The sequence below is a fragment of the Mesoplodon mirus genome (assembly GCF_964341445.2).
Source record: "Mesoplodon mirus genome assembly, chromosome: 10".
Classification (NCBI taxonomy): Eukaryota; Metazoa; Chordata; class Mammalia; order Artiodactyla; family Ziphiidae; genus Mesoplodon; species Mesoplodon mirus.
Genome location: NC_138986.1, coordinates 69,307,609 through 69,328,840, shown reverse-complemented (window position 1 = coordinate 69,328,840; position 21,232 = coordinate 69,307,609). Strand labels below are relative to the sequence as shown.

Genomic DNA, 21,232 nt, shown 5'->3' with positions numbered 1-21,232 from the left:
TCTTCCTCTTCCTTAATCCCTCTGAAGCCATCGTGGGCGAAACCGCTACTTACGCTCTGCCTCCCAGGTCCCCTCCATTTCCTAGTCCGGACGCGAATGCTGGCGTTTTCTGATTATCTCCAACATGCGTGGCAATTGAGAAAAAAGGTATGAAGAAGGAAATTTGCACATCCTGAAATTCTCCTTACTGTCAACTTAGCTGAGAATCAATTACTGTTCACAGACAACTTACAACTGAATAAGTGACTATAATTCAAACACACTTTCCGATCAAGAGCATTTGGAGAAAACCGATGCCGTTTTTTGTGCTTCCCACTTTACTACTATCCTACATTTTGCAAGGATTCCATTAATAAAAATGGCTTTAAAACAACAGAATGGGGCTTCCCTGGTGGCACAGTTGCTGAGAGTCCGCCTGCCGATGCAGGGGACACGGGTTCGTGCCCCAGTCCGGGAAGATCCCACATGCCATGGAGCGGCTGGGCCCGTGAGCCATGGCCGCTGAGCCTGCGCGTCCGGAGCCTGTGCTCCGCAATGGGAGAGGCCACAACAGTGGGAGGCCCGCGTACCGCAAAAAAAAAAAAAAAAAAAAAAAAAAAAACAGAATGTCTTCTTTGAAAACATTCTTACAAACTTTCAATCATGTGCCAAGCTTTTGGCCGCTTCTTCAGAGTGTCCTACCCAACCCCCATGTCCCTCACTCTCTCCCCAAAACCTCAGCTTTCAAGTCCTTCAGATGAGTGAGCCCTGGGAGTCAGGTTCAATAGGAAAATACTTTTCCAAACATGTGCTTTTCTGGGTGTCAAAAGAGGAATTCATTAAAAGCATCCAACAGTTATTTCCTGTTTATGTCTCCCATTTTGAAGGTCGATGCAATAACTTCTCTCTTTGCTCCAAGGAAACTCAGACCCAGCTTCAGTTCTTCGTGAAAAGTGTTTAATATTTATGCAGTTTTGAATAGCAGAATATGGAAATCCTACTTGGCTTTCAGAACAGAGAAATTTCTTTGTATTTCTCCTAATTAAGTTCAAAAAGAAAGTGCCTGAAGGAGGTGTTGATTGAATCGAGAGGAACTACAAAGGTGAAGCTGAAGTTCACTCTTCGAGACAGAACATCAGTGGACAAGTCACAGTTCAGACTTCAATTTCTTTTACTACGATGGCTTCTCACCCTGGGAAAACCTCCAAGTTCTCCTATCTGGTATCCAGGGAGAAATGGGTCCTTTGTTGGTAAAGCAAAAATTTCATCCCTTGAGAAAACAATGGAATTTGAAAGAAGCAGCACAAAACTGGAGATGAGGAAACCCAGAGTTCCATGCATTCCCAGTCCCTGTACAACCAAAGCTTTTTGTGCCCCAATTTATCTAACTGTCAAATGGAGACAGTGCCACCTGCCTTAACTTTTGGTCCCTGAGGGGCTGAGTGAGACTCATTGAGGCACCATCCCAGAACTTTCTGGGAAAGTAAAAGTGCTGTACTAATGTCAGGTAGTTTGATGTTGATTAACTTTTTATTAAATAAGCAGACCTCTCTGGACCTCTTGAGGTTTGTAGTCCTAGTCAACATCTTCGTGTCAGCTTCACGGTCGTTTACATGTGGATTCGTTGGTTTTACCTTCCTGTTGGACCAGGTTATGGACAATTCTAGTTTCTCCATAGATGGCAAGAATTTGGGACAATATTTTCTCCAGAAGTTTCTTAGCAGTATAAGGATAATGAAGACATCAATATTTGGAATCTTAGATGTCAACTGAGATTCTCGCCAATTTAAGACATTATCTCTCCAAAAGGCAACAATGGTCACAGTAGGATGATGAGATTATGGGCAGAGCTGCCATGTAAGATTGCACAGTGTGTGCACTGCACAAAGGTGCCCAGCCAGAGGGTAAGGTCGGCCTGACGTCCACTTTCCTATGTCATTTAATTATGAAGCCATTCACTCAGGATGCTCTGCCTGGGCATATTGCTGTAGAAAAGTCTAATTTGAAAAGATACACGCACCCCAATATTCATAGCAGCACTATTTACAATAGCCAAGACATGGAAGCAACCTAAATACCCATCTACAGATAATGGATAATGATGATGTGGTACATATACACAATGGAATATTACTCAGCCATAAAAAAGAATGAAATAATGCCATTTGCAGTAACATAGATGGACGTAGAGATTACCATACTAAGCGAAGTAAGTCAGACAGAGAAAGACAAATATCATATGATAGCACTTATACGTGGAATCTTAGAAAACGATACAAATGAACTTATTTACAAAATAGAAATAGAACAGACATAGAAAGCCAACAGAGGGGGAAGGGGTGGGGGGACAAATTAGGAGCTTGGGATTAAATATACATACTACTGTACATAAAATAGATAACCAACAAGGACCTACTGTATAGCACAGGGACCTACACTCAATATTTTGTAATAACCTATAAGGGAAAAGAATCTGAAAAAGAATGTGTATGCATACATATATCTGAATCACTTTGCTGTACACCTGAAATTAACACATCATAAATCAAATATACTTCAATTAAAAAAAAAAAAGATGCTCTGCCTGCCCAGAGAGTCATCTTTTTCCATTCACACAAAGGCTTTGTGTAGGCTAGAGGTCTTGACTATGGGTGATTACATAGATTCTGACAGAGGTTGGGGGAAGAAGTGGAAGTGAGTAGAATTATGGCTTTTCCTTTCTGCTTTAATCCAGTTCAGCCATGTCTGAGGCCACAGACACCTCCAGTGGCCTTTTATTGCCCCTCTTGCCTCCCTCTCACACATTTTTCCTTCTGCAACATTTTATACCCTCCTCATTCTTCTTTCTCTTCCCTCCCCTCTATCTCTTTTCCTCCCATCTTTTCCTGCCCTTTTCCCTAACTCCAAGGAGACAGGAGCCATCCCTGTTTTACTGGTCTCCTCCTCGAGCCCTGGTCCACAACAACACCCCTGTAATCACGTAGAAGTTTCTGCTCATGGCCAGTTCTCGACACAACTACAAAGTAGTAGACGTCTTGTTTCTTTGTTTTATCCCTTGATCATCCTGCCTGACACCGTCCCTCCCTGGTAAACAGGATCCAGGACCTGCAGACAGACCTGGTGGCCTGTTTAACTCATCTTGTTAATGGCATTGTTAACGATGTTAATGGTCAGCTGTGTTGCCTCAGTCAGACATGTTGCCATTCAAGAAAAAGGTGCCTGGGATCCTGTGTTTTAGACATAAGGAAAGAATCTCACATGGGAGAATTTGGGGCAGCTCTCTCTGGCTGAGGTGAATCGTGGAGAGGTTTTCTTGAAAGAAGCGCCCCTCAAACATGTGATCGTCTTCCCTTAATACCACTTTTAGGCATTTTTCAGATGGGTTTGAAACAACATTTCCAGCCTCCATGCCTGCCTCTCTGCCTCCTTGCTGCTTATCCATCTGAGATGATCGTCTTTTCTCTAGAGGGCTCCTATCACAGCTTTCTAACTGACTGTCCCCAAAGACGTAACAGCTGCTTTCTTAGCCAGGCTGGTCCAGAATCTCCTTGGTGGTCCAGCATCTTCCCTTCCTCACACCCGCAAGCCCTCGTGAGCAATCCTAGCCACCCCTGTGGGGTTGATACCACTGAGCACAGGTGACCCTCGAGCCCACTCCTCCAGGCTGGAGGCCTTTCCTAAGCTCCGTGTCTATCGCTGTACACGTTGCCTATTAGACACGCTCACCCGGTACCCCTTAAACACCTCGAGTCGGCATGTCCCAAACTCAACTGTCATTTCCCCCATCTGCTCCCACACAGACCTATTCCATTTCCCAGTTTGGGGCACAGTTATCCAGCAGCGACCCAAGAAGCCAGGAGTCGCACCCACAATCATTTCTTCATTTTCTCCTAATTCCTCCCAAATCTGTCCCGTCCTCTTACCCTCACCCTCACCACCAGTAGGCCACCACCATCTCTTGCCAAGATGGTTCTGCAAAGGCCCCAATTCATGATCCTGTGACTGGTCTCTCCCCTCTCAAATCACCGTTTACCTGCTGCCAGAATGACTTTTCTAAAGGGCAAAGCAGAGCCTATTATTCCTTTAATAGTACTTCTCAAACTCCTCTGCTTAAGAACTCCTAATGCAAGAAGAGTGAACCAGCTCCCAGGAGGCTTGGGACGGGTCAGAAGAGCAGGATGCAGAAGTCCCCACCCACAATGTGAAGTTTCTTTTTAAGTCGCAATTTTTAACCCCATTTTGGCAATTTTGCATTCTACTCTATAATGTATCTGTTTTTGTTTTGAAATTAAAATAACATGTCCCCAAATCTTCAAGCCAGGTTGATCCTACAGAAAGGTGCATGTTTAATCCTGTGGCTTCAGGAACCCTCAGGCCCCCTAGTTTGAGAAAGGAAGGTCCTAGCTGGAATGTACATTTCTTTGCATGTTATTTGCATGCCTAGTTGACAGTTGTCCATTTGTCTCTGGAGCTCCAGCCCTCCAACCAGCCCCTGAAGTCCAGGCACACTGAACTTCTTGTCATTCTATGACCATCATACTGGTTCCCATCTCAGGACATTTACCTATGCTGTTTCCTCAAAGTAGACTGAACCCCTCCCCCATCAATCTGGTTATCTTCTAGACTCAAGTATCACCTTTCCTGTGAAGCTCTCCATGACAAACCCCAGTAGACGAAGTTAACCATTCCTCCCTTAATGTCACCAAAATCCATACCTTTCTCATAGCATAATCTCACTAGATCTTAGTTCTTTGCCTGTGTCTCTCTTCCCTACCAGACTGTGGATTGCTTCAGAGCAGCATCCGTGTCTTATTCTAGTGCTCACCAGGGTTGACTAGGCTGACCTGAATGACCATGGGGATGTCCCCTTCCTCTCTCATTACTTCTTCCATCCCCTCTGTCAAATAGGATGATCCCAGATGGGCAAGGGCACTCCAGTCAAGGGTGTATCGCTAGCTTTCTTCTCCTGCTGAATCCTCCGAACAAGCTCTCAAGACCTGACACATAGTAGATTCTCAATGAATATCTAATAAATGTTTGAATGAACCCATGAATCAGCACCACTGTTTTCTCAAATTAAGCTGCATTATCTTTTCTCAAGCTTATCTTCCAGAGAATCCTGATATCTCTGAATCTCCATGATCTAATCATGGGCCAGCACTTACTAGACATTAAATAAATGTATAATAAATAAATGAATGAACAAGTTAAGTAATGTGTGTACATTTCAGTGTTTCTTTAAAAATACATGCACTCATTTAACTTTTTCACCCAGACACCTGGTGTGTTTACCTACCTGTTAGAAATTGGGTTTTCATTCAGAAATGGAATCTGACAAATTGGTGATGAGTGAATTTTTTTTTGAAAGTGTTATCTGTAACCAGTGTGATTTTTTTTTTTTTTAATTTCAGGCTCCCTTAGGAGTTGAAATTTTGGGTGGCTTTGATCTCTACCACAGCTAATCTAATTTAATGGGTAAGAACCATGGTCTATCTCTGTTTATAAGTATAAATGCTCAATAAATGTGACTTTGAAGCATGGCACTACTCTTAAGCATTTGGACAGAGCTAAGTGAAAGTGTTTGTTCCTCCTAGCCCACAGTGAGTGCTCAGTGAATTCTTTGCTCGTCATTTGTTCATTCCCATCAGGATCTGGACATGGAATGTAAGAGGATGATATCCTTACCTTAGCCTCTGTTTGGTTACAACCTGGCTGCCAGGAACTAATAAGATGCCTTTTTTTTTTTTTTTTTTTTTGGTCAGGCATAAGCCAGTGGATAGAAACTTCAGGCTGGGGATGATTTTGTCTTTACCAAACCCTAGAGCAGTGTTCTTCCTCTTTTATTTTATTTTTATTTTTCCTGATTGAAAACTTCTACCAGTAAAAAATTTCGGGCCAGGGGCCTCCCTGGTGGCGCAGTGGTTGAGAGTCCGCCTGCCGATGCAGGGGATACGGGTTCGTGCCCCGGTCTGGGAGGATCCCATATGCCGCGGAGCGGCTGGGCCCGTGAGCCGTGGCCGCTGGGCCTGCGCATCCGGAGCCTGTGCTCCGCAACGGGAGAGGCCACAACAGTGAGAGGCCCGCATACCGCAAAAAGAAAAAAAAAAAAAAAAAAAATTTCGGGCCAAACATCCTCAATATCTGCATATTTATTTATTTATAAATTTTATACATGCATGACCATACTAATGTATCTGTACTTCTATAAAACTCATCCAAATGGCCATCTAAAGGGATAATGTAAAAATGAATAGAAATAGAAGTTATATTTTCTTCCTTCACCTCAATGGATTGTCTCATAACTAGCACACTGGCCGAAGGACTCACTGCTTGCTCTGGAAGGCTTGGTGGGAACAAGATTCTCCAGTGTTGGGTCACTGAGTATATAGGGGCCCACACTGGCTCCCTCCTTCCCATTAATCCTATTAAAGGTAACTGGCTTGAAACTTTTCAGAAAAAATTAGAATTCAGTGGTAGAATGATGATTTAAAAGACTTTATTTCCAGCGGAACCAGCTTTTTATGGTCATGCTAAATGCTGTATTTCATTCCAAATGAAAAGAACAAGACTACTGATTATACTGTAGGATAAAGAGAAAAGCAATAAAGCTGCAGTATATTCTTAAAGCGTGTAAAAAATGGTATGGTAAGGAAAAGGAGGGTTTTATCTTGCAAAGTCATAAACACTGAACAAATTAATTTTCCATTCCAGGAAATCAGCAGTCATCAACATGGCCCTTTGCAAAATATTTAAGATTTGTGATAATAACAAGTACTGCAGTGGCACTCAGTGTGATTCTCCACTCTGGCATTTCCCATTACTGTAGCCTAAGGAGGAAGGGGAAAAAAAGATAGATGATAGATATATATATAGATAGATAGGTAGGCAAAATTGAAAACTGTTAAATAAAATTGACTCTAGCCAGCTGAATTAAATAGATGCTTGCTATATTTGCATATTCTCCTTTTCAGCTGATATTTTCACTCTGAGAGCTTAGGTCTACACTAAGTATTCTATACTCTCTCCCAACCTGCCCCTCATCACCTCTACCCCTACTCTCTTCATTCAGAATAAATCCAGCCTGTGCCCACAAGGTTGCTGACTCTTTTGATTAAAGGGGACAAATGCAGCCCTTCACTCTACAAATGCCCAATAAAGCATGGGTCATCAGATACCTCTGACATTAAACCCCATGGCTGTGCTCTGAGGACATTTCTCTGGTTGAACTGTTAGAAAGTCTCTGGGGCCCTTTCAGTTCTCACCTTGGTAAATGCTTTGGCCACACAGCATGTGGCTTCTGAGGTGATGTTCTTTGGGACCAACATTGTCTTCTTGGACCTCGCTGGAGTGGGGTATGCTCTGGAGAAGCAGCAGCCCATGCATTGATAGATTGGGGCACCCAGCTTGGAGAAGTATTTGTTTTCCTTTAGCTTGCATTCTGGGCAGCCTATCACCAGAAAAAAAGAAAGAAAAAATAAGGCAAAGAGTAAAATAATCCAAAAATAATTTTTAAAGAGACTATGCATTTTTCCTTATTATGGGAAAGCAAATATTCTTTTTTTTATTGGAAATCAAAAGAAATTAAATTAATAAATAAACAAATATTGGGTTGACCCAAAAGTTCATCGGGTTCTTCCGTAACATGGAAAACCCGGACCAACTTTTCGGCCAACCCAATACTTTTTGGCTGTATGTTCATCTTCATACACAATATCTATTTGTACCGACTACAGTTATTTTCATGGGAAAATGATTTTTGCAGATATGCATGGGAACTCTCAGTAGCTGTAGTTTCTCTTTCTTTAAGTATGACTTCTCAATTCCAGTGCTGATAGTATGTCTATAGGGAATGCAAAACTTGACAGATGAAAACACCATGCTCATCTGAAAGAAGCATTTTGCCCAGAGGCAAAATATTTTCCCATTTAGAATCTGCTATTGTTTTTCCCCCATAGCAACTCCAAATACTGACAAAGAAAAGCATGTCAGAATTAAGAAAGCATGGTGAGTGGCACAGCCTGATAGGAGATCAGGCATCTGCACTTGGGAACAGGGGTTAAAATATTATCACTTGTCTAGAGAAAAACCATCACCAATAGTAGCTTGCAATTTCATAGCAGATGGAATTATATCAGCTACTATATGAGATTTTTGAGAAAGTACAGCAAAACAAATTTACTGCATAAAATGGTTTTGTTTTCTCACTTGTTAACTGATTTGAAAATTCATCTACAAAGGCAATGTTAAAATCCTCCCAAATCTTCTGGGAGACATGTAAACAAAAGAAAAAAAAATCAACTAGCTAGACTGAATAAGGAGCACTTTCTGCTTGTAAAACTCAGATAAAGAATAATCAGGAATCTATTTCAGATGGAAATGTACAGGCTGCTATTTAAATGGACATGTAAATATCATTTTCACTGTACATTTTTGGAACCTAGTTTAATTTTATGTTCACAATCTAAAAGTGCCTAGATAGATATCCAACAGCAAAGATTTATCACATTTGAAAAGGAGGTAGAAATGTAATTAATGGAGTTATTGATGTACATCTAGAAATGTGTGCTTTCTTGTTACTGCAAACCCAAGTTTGGTCACACACCCTGCATTGTAAACTCTCCATCAGGAAAGGAATGGAGAATTTGCAGAAACACAGACAATGTGGCCAGAATGACAGCTGCATATTTTCTGTAGTAATCCATGGCTCTTCTGCAAAACAGACATGGGAAAAAAGTTACTATAAAATTGGCTTAACAGGCATAACAACAACCAGTAATTTTAATATTACTACTATTAATAGTAATAGTCATCAGTGTCTTGACCCCTCTGCTTACAGCCCCCAATACACTCTAAACCCATGTATAAAAAAAGCAATTTCTCCCTTGGAAAGAGGTAGAGAATTGACTCTTCCCACTTCTCACATCAACCAGTAGAATCAGGTATAATGATAACAACAAGAAGTTCTCTTTTTAAAATCTTAACATCCTATTAAGAAGCTTTAATGTCCTTATTTATGAAACATGAAATTTCAACTAGATAATATCTAAGGATATCTGTATGAGTGGATGGATGGATGGATACATAGATAGATAGATAAGCTTATATATGATATATAAAATATCCAAGCATTTGAGCCCATCCTTCCCATCTCTACATTCCCAGGTGGGAGAACAGAAAGAAAGGATAATGTCTCTCCTGCTTTTTATTCACGGTCGGTAGCTGGGCTGTAAGCCTAGTTATCAATGTGCAAAGTAAATGCTAACCCAGCAACGTGGCAAGAGTAGACAGCAGGTAGTATCAAAGTTTTCCTAAATCCACTTCCTGACTTATTTATACCTGTAGATACAGCTTTACCTAAGCATTCTGAGTACATGAGATCAGGTTATGCAAGGTCAGCTGAGTGATTGGCCATTTATCCAGGCATTGACCTCACCGCATTTAAGAACTGGGTTTTATCCCTACATGTTCTAGAAAAATCTCATGTAAGATAAAAGGGACAAAATTTTTTAATAGATCTTTATTGGAGTATAATTGCTTCACAATACTGTGTTAGTTTCCTTTGTACACCGAAGTAAATCAGCCATATGCACACATATGTCCCCATATCCCCTCCCTCTTGTGTCTCCCTCCCATCCTCCCTATCCCACCCCTCTAAGTCATCGCAAAGCACTGAGCTGATCTCCCTGTGCTATGCTGCTGCTTCCCACTAGCTATCTATTTTACATTTGGTAGTGTATACATGTCAATGCTACTCTCACTTTGCCCCAGCTTCCCCCTCCCACCCCGTGTCCTTAAGTCCATTCTCTATGTCTACATCTTTATTCCTGCCCTGCAACTAGGTTCATCAGTACCATTTTTTTTTAGATTCCATATATATGCATTAACATATGTTATTTGTTTTTCTCTTTCTGACTTCACTCTGTATGACAGACTCTAGGTCCATCCACCTCACTACAAATAACTCAATTTCATTTCTTTTTATGGCTAAGTAATATTCCACTGTATATATGTGAAAGGGGCAGATTTTTATACCTATTTTTAAACTGCTTATGTTCAAACCATGAAAGATAACAGAGACAGAGAATTACCAATGAGAAGACAATTCAGAACATTTAAAGAATTAACACCAATTTTACAGAGCCACTTTCATAAAATAGAAGAGAAGGGAACAGTTTATGAGGCCAGGATTACCCTGACACCAAAACCAGACAAATACAGAACAAAAAAAGAAAACAAGAGACTGGTATATCTCATGAAATTAGATGCAAAAATCCAAAACAAAATAATAGCAAATTGAACCCAGTAATGAATAAGAAGAATTGTTCGACACAACCAACTGAAAATAACAGTATTCAAGGCTGTTTCAATATTTGAAAATCACTTAATTGTAATCCACTATATCAAAAGAATAAAGAAAAATCATATGATTATATCAATCAACAGGAAAGCATTTGACAGCATCCAGTACTCTTTCATGATAAAAACTCTCATCAAACAAGAACCAAAAGGGTTTTCTCAACTTGATAAAGAGCATTTACAAAAACCTACAGATAACATCACACTTAATGGTGAAAAACCAAGTGCTTTCCCCTTAACATCAGGAACATGGCAAGGATGTCCACTCTCACACTCTTATTCAATATAGTGCTGGACATTCTGGCCAGCACAATATGGCAAGAAAAAGAAATTAAGGCACACAAATTTAAAATGAAGAAGTAAAACTATCCCTATTTATAGATGATATGATCATCTACATTAAAAAAAAAAAGCGCAAAACAGGGAACCTACAAAAAATGTTCTGGAACTAATTAGTGAGTTCAGCAAAATTGCATGACAAAAACAACACATAAAAATCAACTACATTTCTATATACTAAAAACAATAATGTGGAAACAAAAACACAATACTATTTATAATCGCTCCAAAGAAAATAAAATACTTACGTATAAATCTAACAAAATATGGACAGGACTTGTACACTGAAAATTACAAAATACTGATGAAGTAAATTAAAGACCTAAATAAACAGAGAGACATATCATGTGCATGGATTGGAAGACTCAACATGGTAAAGACGTCAATTCTCTCCAAACTGATCTCTATGTTTAATGAAATACCTATCAAAATCCTAGCACAGCTTTTGTAGACACAGAAGTTTATGATTATTGAATGGCAAAGGATCTAGAATAGCTAAAACAATTTTAGAAACAAAGTGGGAGGAACCAGTCTTCCCAGTGTTGTCTTATTCTATAACTACAGTAATAAAACAGCATGATATTAGCAGAGGGATACACAGACCAATGGAACAGAATAGAGAACCAAAAAATATGCCCAGCTGGCTTTTGACAAAGATGCCAAAGCAATTTAACAGAGGATTTCTACTTTTTCATTAATGGCTGCTATAACAATTGGACATCCATAGGCAAAACAAATACAAAAACAGAACAAAACAAACATATAAACAAACACCTTAATGTAAATCTCATACCTTATATGAAAATTAATTCAAAATGGATCATCGACTTAACTGTAAAATGTGAAACTATAAAATGTTTAGGAAAAAATTGGGAAGGGTGGGCAGGGGCTAGGTGAATAGTTTTTAGAGTTGACAATGAAATACATAAAAGGAAAAAATGATAAATTAGACCTCATCCAAATTATGGGTTAATCCTCAAAGAGGATGAAAATACAAGATATGGACTTAGAGAAAATGTTTGCAAGCCACATGTCTAACAGAGGACTAGTATCTGGAATATATAAAGAACTCTGAAAACTCAATTTTAAAAATCCAATTGAAAAATGGACATTGCACTGGAGAAGATATATAGATGGCAAGTAAGCACATTTAATGTATTCTACATCAACCATTAGGGACATGCAAATTAAAACCACAATGAGATATTATATACCTATCAGCTAGCTAACATAAAAATAACACCAAATGGATGCAGAGAAACAGGATAATTCAGACATTGCTGGTGGAAATATAAAATGGTACAGCCCTCTGGAAAATAGTTTGGAAGTTTCTTATAAAACTGAACATGTACTTACCATATAACCCAGCAGTTGTACTTGGGCATTTATCTCAGAGAAATGAAAACTGTGTTCAAATAAAATGTATACAAAGGGTCATAGCATCTTTATTTATAATAGCCCCAAACTGGAAATGATCCAAATGCCCAACAGCAGAGGAATGGTTGGTTCTGCAAACAATGGTACTTCCAATACCAGATTATATACTATGTAGCAACAAATAGGAACATGTTATTGATACACATGCAACTTGGATGGATCTCAAGGGTATCCTGCTGAGTGAAGGTTGCATTCTGTGTGATTACATTTATATAACACTCTTGAATTGATAAAATTATAGAGATGCTACATTAGCAGTTTCAAGGAGTTAGTATGTGGGGAGGAAGTTGAGGGGAGTAAGTAAATGTGGCTCTACAAAGATAGAACCAGGGAGCCTTGTGGTGATGGGACAGTTCTTTATCTTGATTGTGATAGTGTCACAATCTAACATGGGATGAGATTGCACAGAAACACACACATACACACAATACTAGTGAAATCCAAATAAACTCTGTGGGTTGTACCAATGTCAATTTCCTGGTTTTCCCCTTGTACTATAGCTTTGGAAGGTATTATCATTGAGGGAACTAGCTAAAGGATACTCAGGACTTCCCTGTACATTTTTCTTTTGGGGGGGGCAACTTCCTCTAAATCTATAATTTATCAAAACCAAAATTTCTTGTAAAAAAATTTCAGAATGAGATTTATAATTTCATGTGATTCAAAACCTGTGGTTATTTTTCATGTAGACTGACATGATAAGACCATGTTTTTGCTAGATGTTTATATCAACCCATGTATCTTATAAGAATAATTTGTCAGTAGAACCAACAGTTTATAATACAGAAAACAGACTGTTTACATGTAGGTAAGGCTAAAACATGTACATCATTATTTCTACCTGATTTATATACTTATACACAAGTAATTATGGGTTTTATTTATCTTCACCCATAATTAACACTGAATAAATATTGTCCTAAGTCAGTGGCTCTCAAAGTGAGATCTGGGGATCCTAAACACTTTTAGTGGGTCTGTGAGGTCAAAATTATTTTCATAATAATACTAAGATGCTGTTTGGGTTTTTCACTCTCATCCCCTCATGAGTGTTCAGAGAAATTTTCTAGAGGCTACATGACATGTGGTATTGCAACAGATTGAATAAAGAAGCACCTGAGAATGTAGCTGTGTTCTATTAGCCCAGTACTTCTTAAATTTTCAAAAAGAGGGAATTCCCTGGTGGTCCAGTGGTTGGGACTTGACACTTTCACTGCCATGACCTCAGGTTCAGTCCCTGGTTGGGAAACTAAGATCCCACAAGCCTCAGGATGTAGCCAAAAAAAAAAAAAAAAAAATTGCAAAAAGGTAAAACAATGCCACTCTTCTCACTGACTTTTTTTGTTTTGGAAATTGTCACTTTTTATAAATATATTGTATTTGTGTTAACATGTGATGGGTTTTAAATTGTTGTTTTTAAAGGAATAAATATTTCTGGGAATTCCCTGGCAGTCCAGTGCTTGGTGCTTTCACTGCTGAGGGCCCGGGTTCAATCCCTGGTCAGGGAAATAAGATCCCACAAGGCATGTAGCCAAAAAAATAAAAAAATAAAAATAAATATTTTAAAACTTTTTCCAACATAATTTCTATATCAGTAACTATTGATAAATATAAATTCATTTTAAAAATTCTTTGAGCTCTTCAATAATTTTTAAGATCATAAACAGATTCTAAGAGCCGAAATTTGAGAACCACTTCTTAAGTGATATACAAAGCCACAAGGAGAATTTCAGAATTGAAACTGGTTTCCTTTTTAAACTAGTATCATTTTTGTGCTTTGATATTGCAGCTCATATATTATGAAAATTCAGCATTATGCAGTGAACAATTATATCAGAATTAATTCAGAGAGAAGCATTTATAACAAGATTGCAGAAAGTGAGAGCATGAAACGGATGCATATTTTAGGATTTGCTGTATGATAAAGTGAAGATTGAAAAAGCAGAACCAAAGTCACCATTCCTTTAACTTTCAATAACAGAAACGGCTTTGTCTTTATTTTAAAAAGAGATGAGATTAACCAAGCAGAAAGGGATTAACCCTCAAATTCTAGGTGTTTCCGAAAACATTTTAATAAATGTTTTCATCAGCCTAATCACCCTTAGGCCTTTCTGTTTTGGAATATGGAAGAAAAACATTAAGACCCAGGGCAGGAACAATAATTATGTTCAGCTGGGATTTATGCTATTTTGCAAAACATGCTCAATCTAAATCAGATGTACTAATCTCAGCCTCTTGGTATTCCGAGTGAGGACACTGCAGGCATCACAGACTCTATATATCCAACCCCACATTGTGCCTCCAACACCCACTCAACACACCCTCACCTCCTGCCACCTGCCCCATCAGAATAAAATGAGGCCAAGAAAATGTGTGTATTCTCGACTTGACCTGTAAGGCCTTTCTCCCCCTTCTCAGCCATCCACCTCAGAGTTTTTTAAGGAGCCGCCCAGCCACCAGCTTCATTGTGAAGGTTTCATCCAAGCCCAAAGGGAGAATAAATAACTCTCCACTGCATTTATCCATCACTTTGCTTATAATTCTTAGATGAAGTTCCCCAGTCTGTCCTGAACTCTAGCTAGTTATATACCTGTTTGTCTTTCCATCCACGTAAAGCTTCTTAAGGGTAGAAACTGTGCCCCTCTAACCCACCCCCATCCTAGCACAAGGTCTTGCACAGAGTAGATGCAGTTGTGTTGCATCGGGACTTTAGAACAGTAACAGTATCAATCACAAGTTGCTTGTGTAGAGCTGTCATTCATACTGAGAAACAAGATAACTCTTGAATGACAACTTAGAATAAGTGTTTAATAAAATATTTTCAGATAATAAATTCATTAGAGACGACATATTCTCACTTAGCTATAGAATTTGTAGCTGGCTAATACATGAATGTCTAAGTGTTAAATATGCCACAGGTAAGAGCCATTTTATGCTAAGATATAAAAGTCATAAGAATTCAAAAGAAAACATTAATAAAAAGCATATATAAGAGCTTCAATGTTTCAACTGGGTATCTGTTACTTTATATCAAACTAGGTATGTGGGCAAATTTATGTTCTTAATATAATAAGACTCTGTGAGGACAAGATAGCATTCTTAAGAGTATTAAAGAATATTATTGCCATGATTTACTATTATTATTTTTTATTTTTCATAGAAGTATAGTTGATTTACAATGTTAAACTTACTATTATTATTTATGTTTGCATATTATTTATTGTGATTATATACATTAATATATAATTAATGTATTAAATGATTTATATAATAGGTAAATAGCAGTGTACCATACACACACACATATGGACATCGGTATATATCTATATATATCTCTCTCTACATATCTTGACACACCAAGTACCGTACACATATACGCCAACCCCATCTATCAAACAGGGTACAAAGATAGACACTACTTTTTGATGTGGGAGAGGCAAAGTCATACTGCAGAAGGAATTTAGACTGAGATTTTTTTTCTGGCCAGTTTTGAAAAGTACACCTGCCATAGCAGTGAAAACTTAGGGACAATGAACAATAAGGGGGCTTCTCTTTGCAGCTCCTCTGTTCTGTTTTTATCACAGAAAAAAAGTGTTTATGAGGTAAGGTGCCAGGACTGAGAAATCTATCATCCCATCCTGTCAATCCTATTATTGAAAGGCTTCAAGGCAAATTAAATATATATACACACACATATATGAATGTATGTATATATGTGTACATGCATGTATGTACACAAATACACATATATGTACATATACATATATATAAAAGATTGTTCCAAGAAGACAAGTGTTCGGTACAGTGTGACATCCTGGTCTTCATTTACCTGCAAAGATGCTGCCATTGCTCCCCCACTGCCAAAGAGTAAGGTTTTCGATTTTTCTAATGGTGGTGGTAGATGGGGTGACTCACCCATACTCTCCACACCAGGAAGCCCAACTGACTCATACCACATTTTTGAGATGACTGGCTAGGGTAGAGGCATAATTCTTTGTTAACAAAACAGATTAAATCTAACTGATTTCTAGAGAGTTAACCGAAGGTTTCACTTCATTAGCCCCATCTAGCCCAGCTAACCACCAAGAAGAAGAAAAGTAGGCAGCCTTCAGTGAAGGATCACTAATGAAAAGGACCCTTGAAAGCAAAGACTTTAATCCCCAGCACACTGCCTGGCATGAGATAGCTATGTAAGAATTGTTTGTTAAACAGAGGAGAGGCCTGTAAGTTTTAGCATCTTGCCTGGTCCAGCGAATAGCAATAGTTCAGCCTGGATGAGAGATGTGAAGGTGGAGCATCGCAAGGGTAAGCGGACGTTCAGCACCCTTCATCCTTCATCCCACCACTTCCCATGGAGCCAGTCCCCGAACAGGCTCACCTTCACGTCCCACCAAGTGACCACTGATGTCTCCTGCTGGATGAATTTAAAGAGTCTGGGGTCAGTGATCAGGAAACTCAACTTGGAGTAGCCTTGGCTACTAGTTTTCTTTCTTCATGTGCTCTAGTTGCAGGAAGTGGGTTTTTACCCTGTTCTTGTAACATATTCTGAATCCCAGGTCGAGCAGTGAATGTCTTCTGTGATCCCATGCTCCAGCCCCTAGCCTCAGTAATCCTCCAAGTTCTCAGATCTTCGAAGTAGACATTCAAATATTGCTCCTAGGCACTAGAGTGACCTTCAGACCCAGTATCGCATTCACTGATCGTCAAAGGATGGCTGAGAGAGAAACGGTTAATACTCCCATGATCTGTCTCAAATCCCCTCATTCATTCTTTGATGTAGATAATTAATGCTTTCTCTATTTTATGAAAAGATGAGTTTTGGATGATTTGACAGTTCAACATTGTAAAGTGCAAAATTTAAGGTCCAAATTGAACATTTGAAAGATTTAAAGACTTTGAATAAGTACCTGCTACGTGCCAGGCACTGTGCCAAGTATGGGTGACACAAATATGAATAAGTTTTCTGCTCTCTGACCCAGATACAAAGGCAAATGACTGTGAGTTAGATCGATGAATGCTGTAGTAAAAGCATTCGTAGATGTTGAAACATTTGATAGGCTGGGGACAGGAAAATGGAGAGGTGAAAAACTAATGAGGATAAAGAACACGTATTTCATGGGGAAGAAAGACATGACGGTAGTAAATATATATATTTTACTGTTTTAACATTTGTACAGGGCTTTGTGTATTCAGCAGTCCTCATAACTTCCCCAGCCTAATCACAGGGGTTGCAAATAGTGTATCCCCAAAGTGTCCCAGTGTCCACAGGAAAATAAGTGACGTCACACAGTTCAGCAGCTGTATTTGGGGTGGGATTTCTGTTTATCAATTACTTAACAGTATTTTTTGACTTCGCAAAATTCTAAAAGGGAGCCGACTTAATTTTCCAGATGAAGAGAAAGAGTGAAAAAAGGGAGTCTTAGAGGCAAAAGACATATAAAATACAACCTGTACAGGTATACTTTGCAAAAAAACAAACAAACAAAAAACCCCAGGGGTTTCCATAAAAACAAACCGAACAAAAGATGACCTTTAAATATTTATTTTTTAAAAAGAAAAAGAGCGGGCAGTATTTAGAAGGAAATTGAAGTGCTCATAGGATTATAAAAATTTCAATTCCTTTATGACGATTCTTATAACAATCATATTTTGAGAAGCTTCTTTTCTTTTTCTTTTCTTTTTTTTTTTTGCGATACGCGGGCCTCTCACTGCTGTGGCCTCTCCCGTTGCAGAGCACAGGCTCCGGACGCACAGGCTCAGCGGCCATGGCTCACGGGCCCAGCCGCTCCGCGGCATGTGGGATCTTCCCGGACCGGGGCACGAACCCGTGTCCCCTGCAACGGCAGGCTGACTCTCAACCACTGTGCCACCAGGGAAGCCCAGACAAGCTTCTTTTCTTAACTGACTAAATTTAAGGGGCTTAAAATAAGATGTACACTTTCTACTTTAATTGTTATTTTAAGGCACTTTACAATGTTAACATAATTATGTAATTAAAATCTTAGTTCTTCCATTACCCTTCTGGTTTTTCTAGCACATCAGCATTTTTTAAATTGTCTGCAAACTAAATCAACAAGAAATTTTGATAGGACAAACTCTATGTACCATAAAATTTTGTTTTAAATGAGAAATTCAAATATTTGTAGTTTAAAAATACCCAATTTTTTAAATTAACATTATTGCAGTAATAAATGCTATCAGGAACAAAACATTAAGTAGTGTCAACTTATCACTCAGAAAAGTAAAACATCCAAAGGCCAGAAAAGTTTTATACAGAGCATTTTTATAGCAATATAAGAATCATTCTTGTAACTTTTAAAATTTGTACATTACATTTTGTTCTTTATTTGAACTGTTTTCGTGCAATCTTTTGACACACCAAGTATCATTTCCATTTAAAAGCACTAGATTATAGAAACATTTAATTTACCTTAAAGTCTCTCAATAGTAGAATGGACAGGCTGGGTTTGTATATTTCTCAACCCCAGCACCTCACATTATAAGCATTTTTTTCTGTGATAAAAACAAAGCAGGGAATTCCCTAGAGGTCCAGTGGTTGGGACTCCACATTTCCACTGCAGGGCCCACGGGTTCGATCCCTGGTAGGGGAACTAAGATCCCACATGCTGTGTGGTGCAGCCAAAAATAAAAATAAATAATAGTTAAAAAAAAAAAAACAGAGCAGAACTGCAAAGAGAAGCCCCTTATTGTTTATTGCCCCTGTTTTCTCTGCTACGGCAGGTGTACTTCCCAAAGATGGCCACAAAAATATCCCTCAGCCTACATTCACTCTGCAGTATGACCTTGCCACTTCCATATGGAAAAGTGGTGTGTCTCTCTTTGTTCCCATTGATCTAGGTGGGCCCTATGACTACTTACACCAATAGAATAAGGCAGTCATGAGAGTGTCCCTTACACCAATACAACACTGGGCCAAGCGTGGGAGTAGCCCTGCACTGACCTGGCAGTTTCTGCTTCCTGTGTCTTAGAAGCCAGTTTCTGTGTAAGAAGTGCTAGTAGTCTGAGACCACCACACAATAAGAAGGCTATAAGCGACGTGGACCGACCCTGGAGAATGAGATGGCACACAGAGAAAGAGAAAGAGGCCAAGAAATAATGAGTGAAGAAGCCATTTGGATGACCAGCCCAGTTGAGCCTTCAGGTGACTCCAGCCCCAGCCAATATCTGATCACAAATGCATGAGAAATCCAAGTTAAGAACAGCCCAGCTGAGCCCAATCCACCTGCAGGGCCTTGAGAGATAATAATAACTTCTTGTTTTACCCACTAAGTTTTTCAGTACTTTGATGCACAGTAATAGATAACTGGAACAACTGCTGTCCCTTATAACAAAAATTTCTCCTCCAGGGTTTGAGATATGGGACGCCAGTCTTGTCTCTCCACTTCCTTCTGGTACTTTTCCTCTGTGGGGTGTGATTTATATAACACAGATTCAGTTAATCTATTAGGGGAAATCTAACAAAGTGTGAAAAAAAATTCGGAGTTAGCATTGCCCACAGTATCTGCCATACTGAATTTGGTAATAATAACTTCTACATTGAAAAGAATACCAACCATTGAGCACTTGTGTGTGCTAGGTATTCTTTTGAGCACCTTGAACACATAAATATATTCAGTACTCATGACAACCCTGTGAGGTATTCTTCTCGTTTTGGCAGGTAAAAGAATTCCAGAGGCGAAATAACCTATACAAAGTCACAAAATTCACCACTGGCAGACCTAAGATTTTAGAATGTCTCTTTACAACTCCAAGCTCTGAACCGCATTTTACTACACTGCCTTCAAACCTTTATATTTCACAATGAACTTCTTAAATGTTTTTTTTTTCAGGTGGTATATCCCTAAATAGAATGCTGACATCTTTTTTCTTAGAGTAACATTATGTTATACCAGCTCAAATATAAGTTGCCTGTGTAATTTTTTATTTTGCATATTTATCTGACTTCACCTTCTTCAGAACAGCCTTAGGAAAGCCATTTCATTCGGATAAAGAGGCATTTTACACCTGACCAAGGCATGAGGACTAGTGTTTGATTGGTGGGGCGTGACTGGCGGGGGACAGGCATTGGCTTTCATATCCATTTCCCTTGTTTGATTCTCTTTACACTTTGGGGAAAGCACTATTATGTCACCTGTCTCGTAGACTAGAAAACTACCCTTGAGAGAAGTAAAAGGATTTGCCAAAATCATCTGGAAAGTGGTCTGATCCTAAGATAGTGCCCTTTCACCTATACTACCTCTATAGCCTAGAAACACACAGTTAATCCATTCTCTTTAGGGCATTGATTTAAGCATGGATCATGATGTTACTGTTGTCTTTTCAAATTCAATTCATAATATTGCCCTTGATTCCGCTCCCGCTCTGGCCTAAGCGCCCTCTTCTCTCTCTCTCTCTCTCTCCTCCTCCTACCCCAGTGCACAGCGGATGCTAGGGCATTTCTATAACGTTATCTGAGTCTGGTGAATCAAGAAATTACTGGATTATTTTGTGCAGCATTATGATGGGGAATGCTGAAATGTTACACACCAAAACCAGAATTTGCAAGGATCATAAGTTGATAGCAAACTACTCTGGGATTCACAATCTATAAAAATGGAAGTATGGTGCTATAGGTCATGCTGTTCTCAATGGAAATATCAGCTGATTCCTGTACATTTTCTCTTTGTGAAAGCAGATTATCTTGATCTACTTTTGAACGAAATGCACATATTACATTCTAATTTTACTATTTCTGTTTCCTAGCTCTTACTTTGAGTTTTCATGTAAATTTGAGAAATGTACAAGGAAACTGAGAAGCTGTTCTGGAATATAATAAATTGCTTTTCTAACACTTCACATGCTACCTTTTTCAGCAAGAAATGGTGAGAAATATGACTCAAAATTTCAACGACTCTATTACTGCAAAAAAAAAAAAAGAAAGAAAGAAAAGAAACCAAAACCAAAGTTAAATAAATGAAATGAACACACATAAACTTTTCATAAATGGTGGTTATTCTTATCATTTAAAAATAATTCAAGACTATAGCAAAGTATTACAATCAATTTGGGTGACCAATATTTTGAATAATTGAGTTGGTGTTAAGTAATTATTTAAAAGACATCT

General features: G+C 38.8%; 1 protein-coding gene across 1 annotated transcript; it reads right to left on the bottom strand.

Moving 5' to 3' along the window:
• Positions 1-6,545: 6,545 nt before the first annotated feature.
• CGA (glycoprotein hormones, alpha polypeptide) lies at positions 6,546-8,830 on the bottom strand. Its single transcript, XM_082633832.1, has 3 exons — positions 8,582-8,830; positions 7,242-7,426; positions 6,546-6,806 (listed from the first exon to the last, which is right to left on the bottom strand). The coding sequence occupies exons 1-3, from the start codon at positions 8,679-8,681 to the stop codon at positions 6,729-6,731; spliced, it is 363 nt and encodes a 120-aa protein (XP_082489958.1). The 5' UTR covers positions 8,682-8,830; the 3' UTR covers positions 6,546-6,728.
• Between the last annotated feature and the right edge of the window lie 12,402 nt (positions 8,831-21,232).

Bases quoted from the DNA above. Each gene is read 5' to 3' on its own strand.
- CGA (XM_082633832.1), bottom strand. From the start codon at position 8,681: ATGGATTACTACAGAAAATATGCAGCTGTCATTCTGGCCACATTGTCT. The intron at 7,427-8,581 runs GTGTGTGACCAA...TTCTGGTGATAG, and splicing joins TGGAGAGTTTACAATGCAGG to GCTGCCCAGAATGCAAGCTA. The intron at 6,807-7,241 runs GTGAGAACTGAA...CTTCCTCCTTAG, and splicing joins TGGCCAAAGCATTTACCAAG to GCTACAGTAATGGGAAATGC.